Below are 18500 nucleotides of genomic sequence, written 5' to 3' on the forward strand. Positions count from 1 at the left end.
TTCTGTATAGGAGCCCTCTTCTGCCTCACTTTAGACACTCTTGGCCTTGCACAGTCTTGTCTTCGCTGCCGTGGAGTGATCGGTTCTCTGATGGGGTCTGACTGAGTTCATGTTAATGCACACGACAGAGCTCATCTCTGATCACCTCTCATCCCTCTTGTCTCCTGCCCTGAGGACTCCTCTTAGTGCTATGAATACCCAACTCAGAAGCATGGGGGAGCTACAAACATTCACCTAGTAGAAAACAAGAGCTGGTAGATAAATACTTTCCCTTTTTCTACTTGGACGAGCCTGACACGTAGTTGATGAGGGTTTATATATTTTCTCCCATTCTGTAGCTTGCCTTTTCACTCTGTTGATTGTGTCCTTTGATGCACAGAAGTTTTTAATTTTGCTGTAGTCTAGTGTATCTGTTTTTTCTTTTGTTACCTGTACTTTGGTGTCATATTCATGAACTCATTGCCAAATCCAATGTCATGAAGCTTTCTCCCTGTTTTCCTCTAAGAGTTTTTATGGTTTTATCTCCTAACATTTAAGTCTTTGATTCCTTCTGAGTGGAAACAGCCCAAATGTTCATCAACTGGTGAATGGATAAACAAAATGTGGTGTTTTCCCACAATAGATTATTATTCGAGTATAAAAAGGAAAGAAGTACTGATACATGCTACCCTATGGGTGAACTTTGAAAACGTTATGCTAAGTGAAAGAAGCCAAAAACAAAAACCACATATTGTATGATCTATTTATGTGAAATGTCCAGAATAGGTAAATCCATAGAGATAGAAAGTAGATTAGTAGTTGATGGAGGCAGGAGAGGAGGGTAAATGGGAGTGACTGTTAGGTGTTATGGGTTTCTTTTTAAGCTGATGAAAATATTCTGAAATTAGATAGTGGCGATGGTCGCACAACTTTGTGAATATACTAAAAAACACTGAAGTGTATACTTGAAAAGGGTGAATTTTATGGTATGTGAATTATTTCTTAATAAAAATTAAATAAAAATAGAATAAAATTCTACCTTGTCTATTGTCCTTGAATAAAGTCTATGTGCACCTTTCTCAGAAAGAAAGATTTGACTATTATAACAAACCAACCACATAATGCTTGCAAAACTCCCATGATAAATCTGTCCAAATATTGCACTAACTTTTTTCTCCTTAATTTTTTGAGTATATAACATACATACAATGAAGTGCACAACCTTTATTGAACAGCCCAATGAATGTTTGTATATGTAGGCTCCCTTCACCCGGATTGAGAGGATATAGAACGTTCTGGCACTGTGAAAGGCTCATCTTGGCCTCTCTCGGTAACAAGCACTCCCATCTCCACCCCCCCGCCCCAAAAGGTAACCACTGCTCTGTAACTCTAGACTAGTTTTGCCTCTTCTTGAGCTTCATAGAAATAGAATTATAAACTCTGGTATCTGGCTTCTATCGCTCAATATTATGTCTGTGAGATTCATCCGTGTTGTTGCGTGTGGCTTTAGCTCAGTCATTTCATTGCCTTTTTGCATTCTATTATATGAATAACCACATTTTATCCATTTTACTATTGATGACATTTGGGTTGTTTCCAGTTGGGGGCCATTATGAATAAATCTTACTTTTTAGTATTAATATTGTTATAAAAGGACAAAGAAGAATCTTCCCTTCGAGCCTGTCCAAAGGAGATTTGAACCTATGCTTGGAGGTCATTATTGCCCATCGTATCTGCCCCAGGAGAGGTATCAAAAGGCCCCAACCCACCCCTTGCCTCTCACATAATTTGAAGCAGGTGTCTGGTCCTAGCAAAACACTGTCAGCCTCTTCAACACGGGGAGGGACGAATCTGCTCACACATGTTAAGAAAGAAGAAATTTCACAAGCATTTGGCTGAACTCATGTACTAATATCTAAATGCTGAGTAACGTAGAGTAAAAAAATTAAAAGGCAGCCAAATAACACTTTGGCTCATTTTTAAGTCTCTTGAGGTGTTCTGAAAGCTCCTTTTTCTTAAGTTTATTTCAAACAAGGTGAACCTAGCAAGAAGGCTAGGATTTTGACTTGCCCAATACAAGGCTTTTCCTACTTATTCAGCTGAGGAGGGAGGATTCTAAGACTTTCTCTAAGGACCCTTTGAACTCTGGAAGTCCTAGCTTCCACCTGCTGATTGGAGCATCCAGGAGGGGCGTCTGGGAGCTGGCGACGCCCTGTTTGATGTCACAGGCCTTTGTGAGGCAGCCCGATGCTGCATTTTGATCTCTACCACACGGGCAGGGAAGCCAGGCACAATCAAGTATTTGCTCAGCATCCAGGCACCACAAAGTCAGCCATTCAGGAAAAAATCCACTTTTCAGATCATTTTGCATAGACTCCTGCCTTATTTTGCCTATGACTCAGCTTGGAAAATACGTCAACAACAAAGCAGCCAGCGCAATTGTCTCAGCGGTAGGGGGGTGAGCTCGGTGGGCTGAAAAAGTGGGACAAAGATGTCAGGGGGGCTCTTTCCACTTAGAATCAGTGGAAGCAGCGCATCAAATCACTGAATCTTGAATGGGAGGCTGGCTCTGGGGATCAGGATTAAGAAGATCTGATTTTCTGAAAGGGATTATGGCTATTGGGCTGGGTTATGCAACCCTAGAGGTGGACCGGGCATCATAATGGCTTTAGTTCTTGAAAATTGGGACCAATTCTCATTATAATCCCGTTTGTGCTTCTTAAGATTTATACCAAATGAATGTATTCCTTATTCAAAAACACTAAATAGAAAAAAGCCCTTCGTAGTATCAGAAAGTCATAGATCTTACATGGAGATCAGTATCAAGATCGCCCCAGGAAACCAAGAGGTTACAAATACTGATTTTCTCCAGAAAAATCAGTTATGACATTATCTAATGCATGGCCACGTTATCCTGACTCTAAAAACTCACATGTTAAAACAACCTAGATTACCGCAAATCCAGATTTAGTTCAGGGTTTGGGATTTCAGTGTGTGCATGTATGAGTGTGTGCGCATGTGTTAGTAATTACTAGCAGCATTCTTCTCTTCTTTCCTGGATTCTTTTAATTAACTCTCAGGGTTTTTTAATGCATTTAAATTTTCATTTGTACATGAAAGTAAATCATCATTGAAATGTGTTTTACAAATTAATTCTAGCATGTGAATTCAACATATTTTAGTGAAGAAAGTAATTGAACATGATCTCCTTCTGAGAATACAGAGTTGAAAGTTGCACCCCTCCTAGATCTATCTCCTCAAGATCTGTCTCTTGGTAAGAGATGTTTTCTGCATTTTGTGGGAGTGTGGGGGTGGGTATGGTGACTGCGGGAAAGATGAGGTGCATATTCCAGAGACCTAGGGGTCCTCTGCTTTAAGAAAATGTAATATAAGAAAACTTATATGGGGCTGGCCCTGTGGCATAGCGGTTAAGTTCGGGCACTCCACTTCGGTGGCCCGGGGTTCACAGGTTCCGATCCTCGGCACGCACTGACACACCACTTGTCAAGCCATGCTGTGGCAGCGTCCCATATAAAGTGGAGGAAGATGGGCACGGATGTTAGCCCAGGGCAAATCTTCCTCAGCAAAAAGAGGAGGATTGGCATCGGATGTTAGCTCAGGGCTAGTCTTCCTCACACAAACACACAAAAAAATAGAAAGAAAACTTATATTAGTGAAATAAGAAAATTGGGAGGAGGGGTATTTTCATAAGTGTTTACACATAAAGAGAATTTTCCCCTAAATTTTCTTTTTTTTAGGAAGATCAGCCCTGAGCTAACATTCATGCTAATCCTCCTCCTTTTGCTGAGGAAGACCGGCTCTGAGCTAACATCTATTGCCAATCCTCCTCCTTTTTTTTTTCCCCCCAAAGCCCCAGCAGATAGTTGTATGTCATAGTTGCACATTCTTCTAGTTGCTGTATGTGGGACGCGGCCTCAGCATGGCCGGATCCGAACCCGGGCCGCCAGTAGCAGAGCACGCGCACTTAACCGCTAAGCCACGGGGCTGGCCTACCCCTAAACTTTCTTAGTATAGTAGAAATCTTCTAAAGAATATGGATTTATTTTATTTTTCAGTAATAATCTTATCATACAAAGTCGTGTGTATATTTTGTGTATTAAATTTGGTTGCCTCCCTGTTATGAGAGGTTCGAGGATTCGATCGGAGACGTAAAAGACACTTTCCACTCCAAACAAACGGACTGAAGGTATATTTTATTATATAGAGGATAGTAAAGGCGATAGTCTGCAAACAGATCCAAATAGGTCAAATATTAAGAGGGAAAAAACATCAGCCCGACTGGAAAGGGAAAACACCCACATTGGCTCAAGAGAAATGACACAAATCAACCAGAAAGAGAAACACCAGGTTGACCGAAAAGAGAACACATCAAATCAATTACTTCATATCAAATCAATTACTTCATAGCAAATCAATTACTTACAACATCCACGCCCCACTGCCGGGAGAGCCCTGTCAATCGACGCGGCTGGGCAAGGATCACACGTCCTGGGCAAGGTGTCCCTTCCACAGGTGGAACTCTCACCAGGGCTCAGTTTCCAGCAGTTTTTATACCATCAGTAATTTTCAGAGTAAGCAATTACAGAGTTTGCAGAGCAAGCATTTAGTGTTCCCATGCACAAAATGGTTATCAGCGGCGTACGTGCACTGAGCCCCCTGGCTAACATCCCGGCCCAGTAGTTGTGTACGTGCATTGTTCTCTTTGGCTATCGTCCCAGCCCGGCACAGATGGCCAGTCCATCCCGTGCTACGACGCTCCAAGAGCCTTGAAATGTTACAACTTGCAACTCCCTCCGTGAGAGAAAGGCCAGTTCCCGGGAAAAGGCCAGTTCCCACCACACAGAAAGCAGCTTTTTTATATTTCTTTTTGTGCTGGTGGCTGTAGGTCAATGGAGCGGCCAAACATGGCTGTACTCATGTCAAGACACTCCCCTCACCTATTTTCTCCTTTAACTAGCTTCTAATTGCTTCTAGTTTTTGGAGAAAGTTAAAACAGAAGTCTCTCAAAATGTAGACATTTAATAGGAAGATGTGGTGGTGATATAAGTTAAAACAGCTTCATTCTCTTTTCAGCTGCTTTAATCCACCCATTTCCCCTAGTTAGAAGTTATCTTCCTCTTTTATACATTTGACACTTTTTCTTTGCATAATCAAAGATTTCATTTTTAAAGTGTTATTCATTCAATCAATGAGCCTTTACTGTGCAATCAAGATCTTGGTCAGGGTGTTAAATGCTGTGTCCTGGGAGAATGCCCCATATTCATAAACTCCACCTAATCCAACTTTCTATCCCATCCCCTCCTTGGATCCAGAATCCTCAGGACTCAGCCCATGCCCAGGCCCCCGACTCCTCCTGCATCGTGAGGCCTGGGTTCTACAGTCCCTTGGGGAACACTTTCTTTCCTCCCTGAGCAGGCTGTGCTGTAATCTGACCCTAGTCATTGATCTGGTGGCCAGGCAGGGACTTGAGGGTGATCCTGAGGGAAGATATGTGTTGCCTTGCAAATGCAGAGGCCTCTGTATCATCCTCAAGCAGAGAAGGAGAGCTAGCCTTTAACAGGGAGGAGTGGGCCATTTCTGTGGGCCCAGAGGGTCCCCATGGATCTCAAGTTTCAGGTGTGCCTCCACCCACACATCTCCATCGCAAGTCTCAGTGTCTCCCTCCTCCCCAGGCTGGAAGACTGGCCAGGGTTGAGAAGTCAACCTTCCCTGGAGCTCATCCACCCTCATGTCAAGCCCTGCACATGATTCCCAGCCTTCTCCACCGTTTGGTTGTAGATGAGAGTCTCTATAGGCTGCCCACTTACTATGATTTTTTGCCTTAAATTGGTGACTCATCACCCTCAGCCTTTCATTGCCTTTCTTAGCATCTAACAAGAGCCATCTGATTCCACGGTACTTATAATGACTCCTCCCTGCCCCCATTTCTCAAAGGCGCCAACCAGAACCTTCCTTTCCACCAGTATTCCCTCCCAGTTCACCACCAGTGAAGTTTTAACAAGTATACTGTCTCAGCATGCCGGGGCTATCAGAATGCTGCCTTTCCACCAGCAATGCGGGCCTCAGGGCCGGCTGCCGAGGGGTGACCCAGCAGCCCCCAAATCCCATTTTAGAGTCTGTTTCTCAGGACCACCCCCACTACCAAGTGTTGTAGGTCGAGTTCCCCAGGAAGCAGACTCTGAGACTGAGATTTGCAGGCAGGCATTTTACTGCCGTGGATTTGGGGACAACCTGCAAGTGAGGGAAACTGGATCAAGCAGAGGAAGAGGGTGGACTGTGAGTGGTTGCAAGAGGGGCCTCTGCCAATCCCATGGGCCGCCCTGGGCCTGATGGGTCTTCAGAGTCGTCCCACATTGAGACAAGGGGGTTGGGCCTATCGACCACTCTGAGTGGGAGTTCCCTCAGGGAAGGAGAACCTTGGGCAAAGCAGCTTGCCTGCACCAAAGGAAATTCTGGAGAAGGGACTCAGCTGTGAGCCTTCAGCAGCCCATACTCCGGGCAGTAGGGGGAAAGGGGGCCCAGTCCTGAGGGGCGACCTGGTGGCACTGCACAACACCACGCCTCAGACATTGTATCCAGGTGTGTTCAGGTCTCTTTGAGGGGCGAGGAGCTGTTCTGGTGGTTTGATGCCACGGAATTGTTCTGGGTACTGGGTTTTGTCGAGCGGTGCCAGTTTCCTGTGCGAGCAGGAACAGTAAGAGCTAGAACGCGTGTACAAGCTTGTTCCTAGGGAAGGCCTAAGGTCAAAACCGTAGAAGGCAGATTCTTTCCCCAGGTCAGAGAAAGAATGAAAACGGGAGACAACACTAAGTGCTCAAATGCCGGGAAGACTCTTGAAAGAATCAGGGCGTGAGGAGGAGGAGGACCAGGCCAGGAGGGCCTAGACGGAGGATGGAGCTAGACAGCTTGAGGCGCATTTCATTGATTACATTTTCCATGCGCTGGGGATGTCATGTGATCTAAAGGGACAGGGATGGGAGAGACAAACAGCTGCTCTAGTCCTGTGTTTACCAGTATTGATGCTATTGGATAGGCACAGCTTGTTTTCATTTTTAATCTTTGTTTTAAAAGTGTTTATCATAGTAATGCATACATGTAAAAAAAATAAAATCTTCAAAAGAAAGTCAGCAGGCTCCTGCCCAATTCCAGCCCTAACCCCCATTCTAGGAGGTATAACATTCAAGTAGGAAAAAGAGTTCCAAAAAATAATCAGAGAAAAATGGAGAAAAAATCCCTAAAAGCAATGACTTTGACTCTTTAATCTGTTTCTTATGACAATTACCTTCACATTGTAAATCATATTCCTTTTTTTTTTGCTGAGGAAGATTCACCCTGAGCTAACAGCCATTGCCAATCTTCCTCTTTTTGTATGTGAGCTGCCAGCATAGCATGGCCAGTGACAGACGAGTGGTGGAGGTCCGTGCCCCAGAACCAAACCTGGGCCACCAAAGCAGAGCACGCCGAACTTAACCACTAGGCTGCTGGGACTGGCCCTTAAATCTTATTCTTAGACTTCTATTTCTTGTTTTGTTTATTTTATACATCAACTTCATTTTTCTTACATGACTTCCATGTTTTTTTAGCTTTTTTCCCCAATAAATCTACGTGATTTTTTTGGTGAACACAGCAATCAGTGTTTAGATCTTTATCACTCTACTCCTTAATTTTTACCATCAGATGTGTCATCTACCTACACTTCTCCATCCCAAATAATCCACCAAATCTGATACTCTTTTGACCCATCTCTTTTTTGGGGTGGAGTTGGAGCCCCCACAGCTCACCAGCCTCTGTTCCAATCTCTCCGTTGCTCTCTAGGCCACTGCACAGCCGTCCTCAGAGACTTCTCTGCTTCTCTCTCGGGTGGGATCCACCATCCAGGGTCCTCGTCTTCTTTATTTACTCTTTGTTTCATTGGCATTTACAATCCACATGTAGTTTCCCAAAAAAGAACACAGGGAGTGTAATTTTTCTGAGTCCTTTACAGATCTGAAAATATCTTTATTCCACTCTCAAGCTTGATTAAATTTTGACTAGGTATAGAATTCTAGATGGAATATCATTTAGCTTAGAATTTTGAAGCCATTTCTCCATAGTCTTTCAGAATCCAGTGTTGCTGTTGAGAAGTTTGATATCATTCTGATTCTTTTCATATATGTCAGCTGTTTTTCCTGTCTCTGGAAGCTTTTAGGATCTTTTTACATTCATTGTGTTGGGCATTCTGTGGGCCCTTTTAGTTCTGGGGAAAATGTTTGTATTATTTATTTGATAATTTCCTCTCCTCCCTTTTTCTCTCATTTTTTGGAACTCTTTTTACTAGTTGAATGTTATACCTCCTAGAATGAAATAATCTTTCATTTTTTCTTGTTTTCCCTCTCTCTGTCATTTTGTTGTGCTTCCTGGAATATTCCTTTCACACTATTTTCCAACCTTCTAATGATTTTTAATTTTAACGATCATGTTTTAAGTTTCAACAGCCTCTTTTGTTCTTTAATTGTTCCTTTTTCATAGCCCTCTCTGGTTTTCTGAATGTAGTATCTTCCTAGCACTCTCTGAGCAATCAAAATCAGTGTTTTGATTTTTTGAAAGCTCTCATTTACTTGTTCCCCTTTTCTGGTTCTATTTATATTTTCTTTCTTTCTGGAGGCTTTCCTCAAATGCCTTGGTCAATCCTTGGTGTTTGTATTAGTTAACTGGGGCAGCCATAATAAAATACCATAGACTGGGTGGCTTCAACAACAGAAATTTATTTTCTCACAGGTCTGGAGCCTGGGACTCCAAGATCAAGGTGTTGGCAGGGTTGGTTTCTTCTGAGACCTTGTAGAAGGTCTTCTCTCTGTGTCTTCACATGGTCTTCTTCGTGTGTCTGTGTCCTAATCTTTTCTTATAAGGACACCAGTCAGACTGGATTAGTCTCCCACCCATATGACCTCATTTTAACTTAATCACCTCTTTAAAGACACTTTCTCCAAATATAGTCACATTGGGAGTTAGTACTTCAACATATGATTTTGGGGGACACAATTCAGTCCATAGCAGCATTCCACTCCAATTGAAAAAAGTGAGACACTAACCCACTGATTGGAATCTCTGCTGTTTGTCTACCCCAGCCGCAGGTGTGCTGCCTTCAAGGTGCCACTTGGGGAGTCGGCTGCTTCATCGGGCACTCCCACATTTAAGTATGTGGCAGTCTTTTCTCTGGGGCCTATCTTCTCTTCATAAAATAATTCTTCCATCTCCTCCCTCAGGGATAGCAACCTGGCTGCCGGGATCCCGTGTGTGAGGCAGGAAAGAGGATTGAGTGAGCCAAACGTTCCACATCCAGGTGACCCTCTGGACTTCAGCCCCAAGCTTCCCTCTCTAGAGGCTGGGCCTCTGCAGTCCCATTTCTCCAGAGAAGAAATTGCCAGGCTCCCATCTTGACTTTTCTGTGCAGGGAGGGGTGAAGAGAGCCGAGTGTTCTGTGTAGCCACTTGTCCTTTCCCAAAGCTCCCTGTGCGTCACCTGACACGCCTGTGCCTCCAAGCCCTGAGCTGCCCCAGACTCTGCTAGGCTTCTTTCCATCTCAGAGCCCTCTCACTGCACACTTGGAGTCGTGATGTCCTCTGTCCTTCCAAATCATTATCACACGTCTCATAGCTGCCAGTCTTCCAAACCTGTGTTGAAATCTCACATGCGTTGATGTTCCCTCTACCACTGTTTCCCCAGGAGGGTTTTTAGTTTTATTTTTATTTACAGTTGAGTCAAGAGGGAAAGGAGACAGACACATGTATTCAATCTACCGTCTTTGAAGGAAGCCTCTCAAGTCTTTCTTTTTCTTCTTTTTTGATAAATTATGAAATATTTCAAACATAAGGGAAATATAGAGAAAAATATCATGAACACTCTGTACACATCATCGAGCTTTATCAAACCTCATTATGTTGCTTCAAAGCTTTTTAAAAAATAAGTGTTGAGGACACAGTAGGAGCTCTTTACTCTCCTCCCCAAAGCCCTTCGCCGTGGAGGTCATCACTTTATTATAAAACAGACTTTGTGTAAGATGATTTTGCCCAACTGTAGGCCAAGCATGTTTAAGTCAGGCTAGACTAAGCTAAGATGTTCAGTAGGTTAGGTGTATTAAATGCATTTTCAACTTAGGATATGTTCAATTTATGATGGGTTTATCCAGATGTAACTCCATCATAAGTCAAGGAAGATCTATATACCATATGTATAAATTCCACTTAACTAGATATTGACAAAACGGCTGTACCATTTCACAGTCCCATTCGTGGTGCACCACAGTTCTCATTGCCACTTTCTTTCCAGCATGTGATAGTCTATGTTTTTACATTTTTAACAGTCTGATTGGTGTTAAATCAGATTTTTGAAATAGAGACCTATACCTCACTCCAAGATGGATTGAGCATGTATAAAGGATGAATAAGTCTTCTTTCCCATTATTTCCTTTAGCCGTTTGCTCAGGAGTAGGGGCCAATGACTTTAAATGATATTGTATGTTTTATAAGCATGTTATACATTTTGATGTTAAGTAATCTTATGAATATCAGTTTTGTTTTTGCTGATAGAAAAAAGATACACTTTATCTTATCAAAGTATATGATAAGAAGTGATATCAAAATGATTGTTCTCAAAGCACTGAAAATTGAATTTAAGCCAAATAGATGATCTACAAACCATTAAAATATCTAATATAGCTTCTCTTAAATCCTTCTGATTTAGGAAATTGAAAATGGACCTTCGAAAATCCTAGGTTTACAATGAGAAATGTCATAATTCAATGTTTATTCTATGGATCCTTGACATTTGGGATCTGGACAGCTCTGTTATCTATATATTTTCACCGTAATCACGTGAGCAACCAGCAGAAGAAAATACAAAAGCCTTCACCAATTTGGTCTCTTGAAAAAAAATTGCAACAAGAAATTAACCATGGCCCAAAGCCAATACCAAGACCGCCTGTAAGAGTTGAAAGGCCTACCAAAGAGGAAATTAAAGAACAGAGGCCATTTTTAAAATTAGGTGAGTATTTTTATTTTCTCTGTTAGCCATTTTAAGGGGAAAATATATCATAAATTTAATATTTAGAAGAATAAGAGAACGTCCTTTTTAGAGCAATTCAATTTTTAAATTATGAAATAATTCGTATATATACAGGCATACCTCAGAGATATTGGGGGTTTGGTTCCAGACTATTGCAGTAAAGCACATATTGCAATAAACTGAGTCACCTGAATTTTTGGTTTCCCAGCCATTATTTTCAGCCATTATTTCTTAGAGTACTTTTTCAGTCTCACTCTCTCTCCTGTCATCTGGGACTCCAACAATATCAATATTAGCTCTTTTGTTGTTAGTGCACAGGTCCCTGCGACTCTCCTCATTTTTTTTCAGTCTATTTTCTCTGTTGTTCAGATTAGGTGGATTCTATTGCTCTGTCATTGCCACTCTACCATTAAGCCCATTCAGCAAGTTTTTTATTTAGACTATGGTATTTTTTAGTTCTATAATTTCCATTTGGCTCTTTTTCTTTCTTTTTTTTATAACTTCTATTTCTTTGCTGAGATTTTTTTCATTTGTTTCCAAGCATTTTTCTGATGGCTGCTTTAACATCCTAGTCAGATCATTCTGACCTCTGATTCATCTTGGTCTGGGCGTCTATTGTCTTTTTTCACTCAATTTGAGATCTCCCTGGTTCTTAGTATGACAAGTGATTTTTTATTGTATTCTGGGCATTTTTGGTATTATGAAACTCTGGTCCTATTTAAACTTCTTTTTTAGTAGGCCTTGCCCTGTTAAGATGCAGCACAAGGGCTGGGTAGGTGAGTATGTTTGGCTTCCTGCTGGCCTGCCAAGACCACCCCGGCAACCATGGAGCACTGCCTCACTGTGGATGGTGGAGTGAAAGTTCAGCCCCTGACTTTGGTGAAATGGAGCACCAATTTGCATGACATTGTCACCTATGAGTTCAGCTACCTGATGAGCCTCACTGACACCAGGGTTATGTTACGGGGAAAGCCGAGTGTCAACTATCCTACCTCGCACAACCTGCTTCTCTCTTGTTGCCACGATGTAGGGGTGGAGGTTCAGCTCTCCACTGGGCCCCATGGACGTGAGGGGCAGGATGGTCATGGAGTAGTAACTAGCCCCACTTTGCACCACCTTGTTAACCCTTGTTGCTGCCAGGTGGGGTTGGAGGCTCAGCATGCCACTGACACGACCCTACCTTGGTGAGAATCTGAGCATCACCTGCTTCCATAGAGTGAGCTTATGGAGGACCAGCTCCCTGCTCAGTTGGCCCACAATGTTGGGTAATCAGAGCACTGCCCTCTTCTACCAGGAAGGAGGATGGAAGGGTAGGCTCTGCTCAGCACCACCAACACCACTGGGTGGGGAGAGGAGCACCGCCCTCTGCTCCCTTCAGGTGTGGTGGAAGACCTGCTCCCTGCCTGCCCCACTGAAGCTGCAGGAGGCAGTGTGGTTATCCCATTGGTGCTTGCCTAGAGTAGGCGCTGCCAAAGGTTTTCTGTGGTTGAGCCTCCCTTTTCCTGGCTCTGTGGTGAGCGGGAACAGGCTTGTCTTGGAGCTTTTTTGTCCATGCCTGTTGATGGTCCCACTGGGAGGCTTCTACAGCACCCTGTCTGGGATTTCTGGGAGGCAACAGGGAAATCGAGAGCTCCTTCCTCAAGTCCTCAGGCTCTGAGGTGATCTGCCTCCTTATTTCCACCTTTCAGAGCCCTCCTATGCTTATCTGTGCGTTATGTTCAGGATTTTTTAGGTGTAAGAGAAAGGTGCTAGGGGAAATGAGACTCCTGCTTCTTGATGGGAATCTCCTTTATATACAATATAGCCTTTTACATCAATTTTGGAAAACACTCCTTAGGCATTGGAAAAGAAAGTCTATTCTCTCAAAAAGAAAGCACAATATAAATCCACTAGGGAAACTTAACTAATCACATTATTCAAGCTCATTCTAACTTTTTCTCTGATTCAGAGTTGTTCTTAAAATAGTCCATTGCTGTTGATTTGTGGCAGTATATACCATTTTTCTTTAAGTATTTTGTCGCAGCATTATTTGATGTCTACAATCTTATAACTATTAAATCTTTATTGTGACTTATTCTTTTTTAAAATTAACTAATTAATTAATTTTTCTCAGCACCAGTAGTCTAGTTTTTTTTTTTTTCTTTTTTTTTTTTTTGTGAGGAAGATCAGCCCTGAGCTAACATCCATGCTAATCTTCCTCTTTTTGCTGAGGAAGACCAGCTCTGAGCTAACGTCCATTGCCAATCCTCCTCCTTTTTTTCCCCCAAAGCCCCAGTAGATAGTTGTATGTCATAGTTGCACATCCTTCTAGTTGCTGTATGTGAGATACGGCCTCAGCATGGCGGGAGAAGCGGTGCGTTGGTGCGCACCGGGGATCCGAACCCGGGCCGCCAGTAGCGGAGCATGCGCACTTAACCACTAAGCCACGGGGCCGGCCCAGTAGTCTAGTTTTTATCTGTCACCATACACATGTGCCCCTTCCCCCGCAACCTCCTTTTCCTCTGGTGACCACTAATCTATTCTCCTTATCTCTGTGTATGTTTGTTTATCTTCCACATGTGAGTGAAATCGTATTCGTATTTGTATTGTGACTTATTCTTAATGTGAGTATAAAATGACTCTCTGGATGCTCTTTCCAATGAATTCTATATTTTTTAAAATGATATTTTGACTCCCGTATTCTTTGACCATTCTTTCACTTTTATCCATTTTAATTCGTTCTGTTTATCTTTTATGATTACGTTTTGTTTTCTATTGCCGTCTGAGTTTTTATTTCTTATTATGAAATCTCCCCCAACTTCATTTATTGTTATGACTGATATGTTTGAGTTACCCTCTGTCATCTTGTTTTATTCCCTCTTATGGAATTTTGGAAGAGGGATTTCATCCTTTCACCTTCCCTAAATCCCTCAGTTACAATCATTTCACATGACAGTTGTGACTCATGATGGGACCAAGGAGGCTGAGCACTTCCTTCCCCGGAGAGACTCACTGACTGAAGACTAGCTCGTTGTTCATACTTTGCTAAGTAATCTGCTTTCATTTGTGTTAATACTTTGATTTTAAGTTTGTCATCTGGGTTCCAAGAAAGTGACTCAGACTCATTATAAAAGGAGTGAATTCAGGATATAGTTGTTCTTACTGTTCTTTATCAAAGTCGTGGTAGTAGTCTATATTTATGTAACTCTAATTACCTTTTCTTGTAGGTAAGGATTTTAACTTTTCAGACCCAGAAGTTTTTCATGGATTTTCAAAATATGGATTTAATACCATTATCAGTAAAATCTTGGGCAACGAGAGAGATGTGCCAGATACTAGGAATAAAATGTATGTTCCTTTTAATTATTTTATATTGAGGTATAATTGACATATAACATTATATTAGTTTCAAGTGTACAACAAAGTAATTTTATATTTGTATATATTGGAAAATGATTACCACCGTAAGTCTAGTTAACATTGATCACCATATAGAGTTACAAAAAAGTTTTTTTCTTATGATGAGAACTTTTAATATCTACTTGCTTAGCAACTTTCAAATATGCAATAGAGTATTACTAACTACAGTCACCACAGTATACATTACATCCCCATGATTTATTTATTTTATCATGGGAAGTTTGTACCTTTTGACCCTGTTCACCCATTTCACCCACCCCCTACCTCTGGCAAACACCAATCTGTTCTCTGTATCTGTGAGCTTGGTTTAGTTGTTGTTTTTTTTTCAGATTCCACCTGTAGGTGAGATCATACAGTATTTGTCTTTCTCTGTCTGGCTTATTTCACTTAACATAATGCCCTCAATGTCCATCCATGTTGTTGCAAACGACAAGATTTCCTTCTTTTTTATGACTAAACAATATTCCACTGTATGTATATATATATAACACATTTTCTTTACCCACTCATCCACTGATGGACACTTAGGTTGTTTCCATATCTTGGCTATTGTAAATAATGCTGCAATGAACATGGGGGTGCAGATATCTTTTCAAGTTAGTGTTTTTATTTTCTTCAGATAAATACCCAGGAGTGGAATTGCTGGATCATATGGTAGTTCTATTTTTAATTTTTTGAGGAACTTCCATATTGTTTTCCATAATGGCTGTACCAATTTACATTCCCACCAACGGTGTACAAGGGTTCCCTTTTCTCCACATCCTCACCAACACTTATTTTCTGTCTTTTTGGTGATAGCCATTCTGACTGGTGTGAGGTGATATCTCATTGTGGTTTTGATTTGCATTTCCTTGATGATTAGTGACGTTGAGCATCTTTTCGTGTACCTGTTGACCATCTGTATATCTTCTTTGGAAAAATGTCTCTTCAGATCTTCTGCCCATTTTTTGATTGGATTGTTTGGGGTTTTTTGTTTGTTTGTTTGTTTTGGTATTGAGTTGTATGAGTTCTTTGTATGTTTTAGATATTAACCCCTTATCAGATAGGTGATTTGCAAATATTTTCTCCCATTCAGTAAGTTGCCTTTTAATTTTGTTGATGGTTTCTTTTGCTCTGCAGAACTTTTTAGTTTGATGTAGTCCCACTTATTTATTTTTGCTTTGTTACCTTTGCTTTTGGTGTCAGATCCAAAAAACCATCATCATTTTAACTGCTAGGAATAACTACCACTATCTGGAGTCCAAGCAGATTTTCAGCCATTATTGTAATAATTGTATTATTCCATTACATGGAATTTTCATTTCAGCTTTGCCTTACTTTGAAGTTCACATGATTATTTTCACTAGCTATAGAAATATTTGATACAGATCTTTGAAGAGTAAATTTTTTGTGTTGCTTGGTCTTCTAATTTAATTTTTTATTTCTTAACTTTTCAATTTTGAAATAATTTCAGACATAAAATTGTTGTGAAAATATTTCAAAGAATTTTCATATAGCCTTTTTTTAAATTCCCTAAACGTTAATATCTTCCATACCTTCAGAACAAGAACAATGAACAAAATCAGGAAATTAACATTTATACAATACATTAGCCAATCTACCAACATTATTCAAATGTTTATATTGCCCAACTAGGGTCCTTTTTCTGGAAGGATCCAACCCAGGACCACAGGTTGCATGCAGTGTTCCCGTCCCCTTAGTTTCCTTTCATCTGAAACTGTTCCTAAGTCTTTATCTTTCATGAGTGTGACACAGTTGAAGAGATCTAACCAGTTATTTTCTAGAATGTTCCTCAATTTGAGTTTGATGTTTCCTCATGACTAAATGCATGTCATGCTTTTTTGGTAGGAATACCACAGAAGTGATGTTGTGTCCTTCTCAGAGCATCATGTTAAGAGGCACATGATGTCCACTCGTCTCATTACTGGTGAAGTTACTGGTGGTGAAGTTGCTTTTGATCACTTAATGAAAACAGCAGCTGTCAGATTTCTGCACTGTAAAATTACTATTTATCCTTTTGTAATTAATAAATGTGCAGATTTCTTTTAAATGTTAGTTACAAAAAACCTGAAAAATATTTAAAAAGCACAAAAGGGGAAAGTAAAAATACCCACAGTCTTACCACCGTTTCTTGTGTCATAATGCATAAAATATAACCTATCTTCTCCTGACCCAATACAGAGACCATCGTTCTCGATATTTTAGTGTATAGCCTTCCAGAATTTGTAGACACATGCACGTATTTATAAACAAACAGTAAACATACAGTATAATCATATACATTTTCTGATTTTTATATTTACTTTTTATATTGTTCTGCAATATGTGTTTCTTTCACTTAACATATCGTGGAGAACTTTTTCAAAGCATTTCACATAAAATTTGCCTCATTAATTTTAACAATTGAGAGCAGTTATCCATTGTATAAATGTACAATTTCCCTATAAGAGAAATCCTATTATTTCAAATTTTTCAACTTTTCAAAAATGATGTAATAAACATACTTGTACACATGTTTTTATGCATTCATGTCAATATTTATGGAGGAAAGATTTCTGGAATGAGATTTCTTAGTCATAGGGTTTGTTACATAGATTTGTTTTTCTTTTCCAGGATTTTTTATAAACGAAATTTGCTTAACATAATTATTTTGAAATTCAGTCATATTGTTGCAAGGAGTTCATTCCATTTTATTGCTGAGTAGTACTCCATTGTATGGATATACTACAATTTGTTTATCCATTCACTGTTGATAGATTGTTTCCAGTTTTTGTTACAAATAAAACTGGTATGAATATTCTTGTAAAGGTTTGTATGGACAGATACATTTTTCTTCTTGTGTAGATATTTAAAAGTGGAATGGCTAGATCTTAGTATGTATGTTTGACTTTTTAAGAAACCCACTTTTCCAAAGAAGTTGTATCATCTTACACTCCCACCAGCAAGGTATGATATTTCCAGTTGCTCCACATCTCCGCCAACATGTGGTATGGCCAGTCTTTTTAATTTTAGCCATTCTAATAGGTGTGTAGTGATATCTCATTGTGGTTTAATTTGCATTTTCCTGATGGCTAATGCTGTTGCAGATCTTTTCATATGTGTATTATCTTCTTTATTGAAGTTCAAATATTTTGCCCATTTTTAAATTGGATTGTTTTCTTATTATTGAGTGTTGAGAATTCTTTATATGTTCCAAATATAAGATCTTTGTCAGATATATGATTGCAAGTATTTTCTCTTAGTCCGTGGCTTGTTTTTTCATTCTCCTAACAGCGGCTTTTGAAAAGAAAAGTTTTAATTTTGACAGAGTCCAATTGATTAATTTTACTTTAAAAAATTTTTTATTTTGCTTTCACCTAACCCAAGATCACAAAGATTTCTCCACTGGATTTTCTATATAGATGGCTATGTCATCTGCAAATAAAGGTACTTTTACTTCTTCCTTTCCAATCTGGATGCTTTTCTTTTTCTTAACTTATTGCACTGGCTAAAACCTCCAATTCAGTGTTGAATAGTAGGAGTGGTAAGAATGGACAACCTTGTTGTGTTCTTGATTCTAACATTCAATCTTTCACCAGTATGATGTTATCTATACATTTTTTCATAGATGTTCTTTTTTAGGCTGAGGAAATTCCCTTCTGTTCCTAGTTTGTTGAGAGTTTTTTCATCAGAAATGGATGTTGGATTTTGGCACATCCTTTTCTGTATATATTAGATGATAGTATGGGTTTTCTTCTTTAGTGTGTAAAGATTGTAAATTACATTGCTTGATTTTCTAATGTTAAACCAAACCTCTATTTTGGGGATATCCTCCACTTGGTCATGATGTATTATCCTTTTTAATATTGTTGAATTTGGGGCCAGCCTGGTGGCATAGCAGTTAGGTTTGTATGTTCCACTTCGGCGGCCCGGGGTTCACTGGTTCAGATCTTGGGCACGGACCTACTCACTGCACATCAAGCCGTGCTGAGGCGGCATCCCACATAGAACAGCTACAACTCTACAACTATGATACACAACTATGTACTGGGGCTTTGGAGAGAAAAAAGAAAAAAAAA

General features: G+C 40.3%; 1 protein-coding gene across 1 annotated transcript in view; it reads left to right on the forward strand.

Annotated features, from left to right (window-relative positions):
* GALNTL5 (polypeptide N-acetylgalactosaminyltransferase like 5) overlaps positions 1-18500 on the forward strand; it is an 88541-nt gene that overhangs the window by 27428 nt on the left and 42613 nt on the right. The window contains exons 2-4 of the mRNA XM_058533832.1: positions 9246-9322; positions 10723-11022; positions 14250-14370. Of these exons, the coding sequence (XP_058389815.1) occupies positions 10761-11022; positions 14250-14370 (383 nt within the window). The 5' untranslated portion in view covers positions 9246-9322; positions 10723-10760. The remainder of the gene's footprint in view (positions 1-9245; positions 9323-10722; positions 11023-14249; positions 14371-18500) is intronic.

This window comes from Diceros bicornis, chromosome 3 (genome assembly GCF_020826845.1).
Source record: "Diceros bicornis minor isolate mBicDic1 chromosome 3, mDicBic1.mat.cur, whole genome shotgun sequence".
Classification (NCBI taxonomy): Eukaryota; Metazoa; Chordata; class Mammalia; order Perissodactyla; family Rhinocerotidae; genus Diceros; species Diceros bicornis.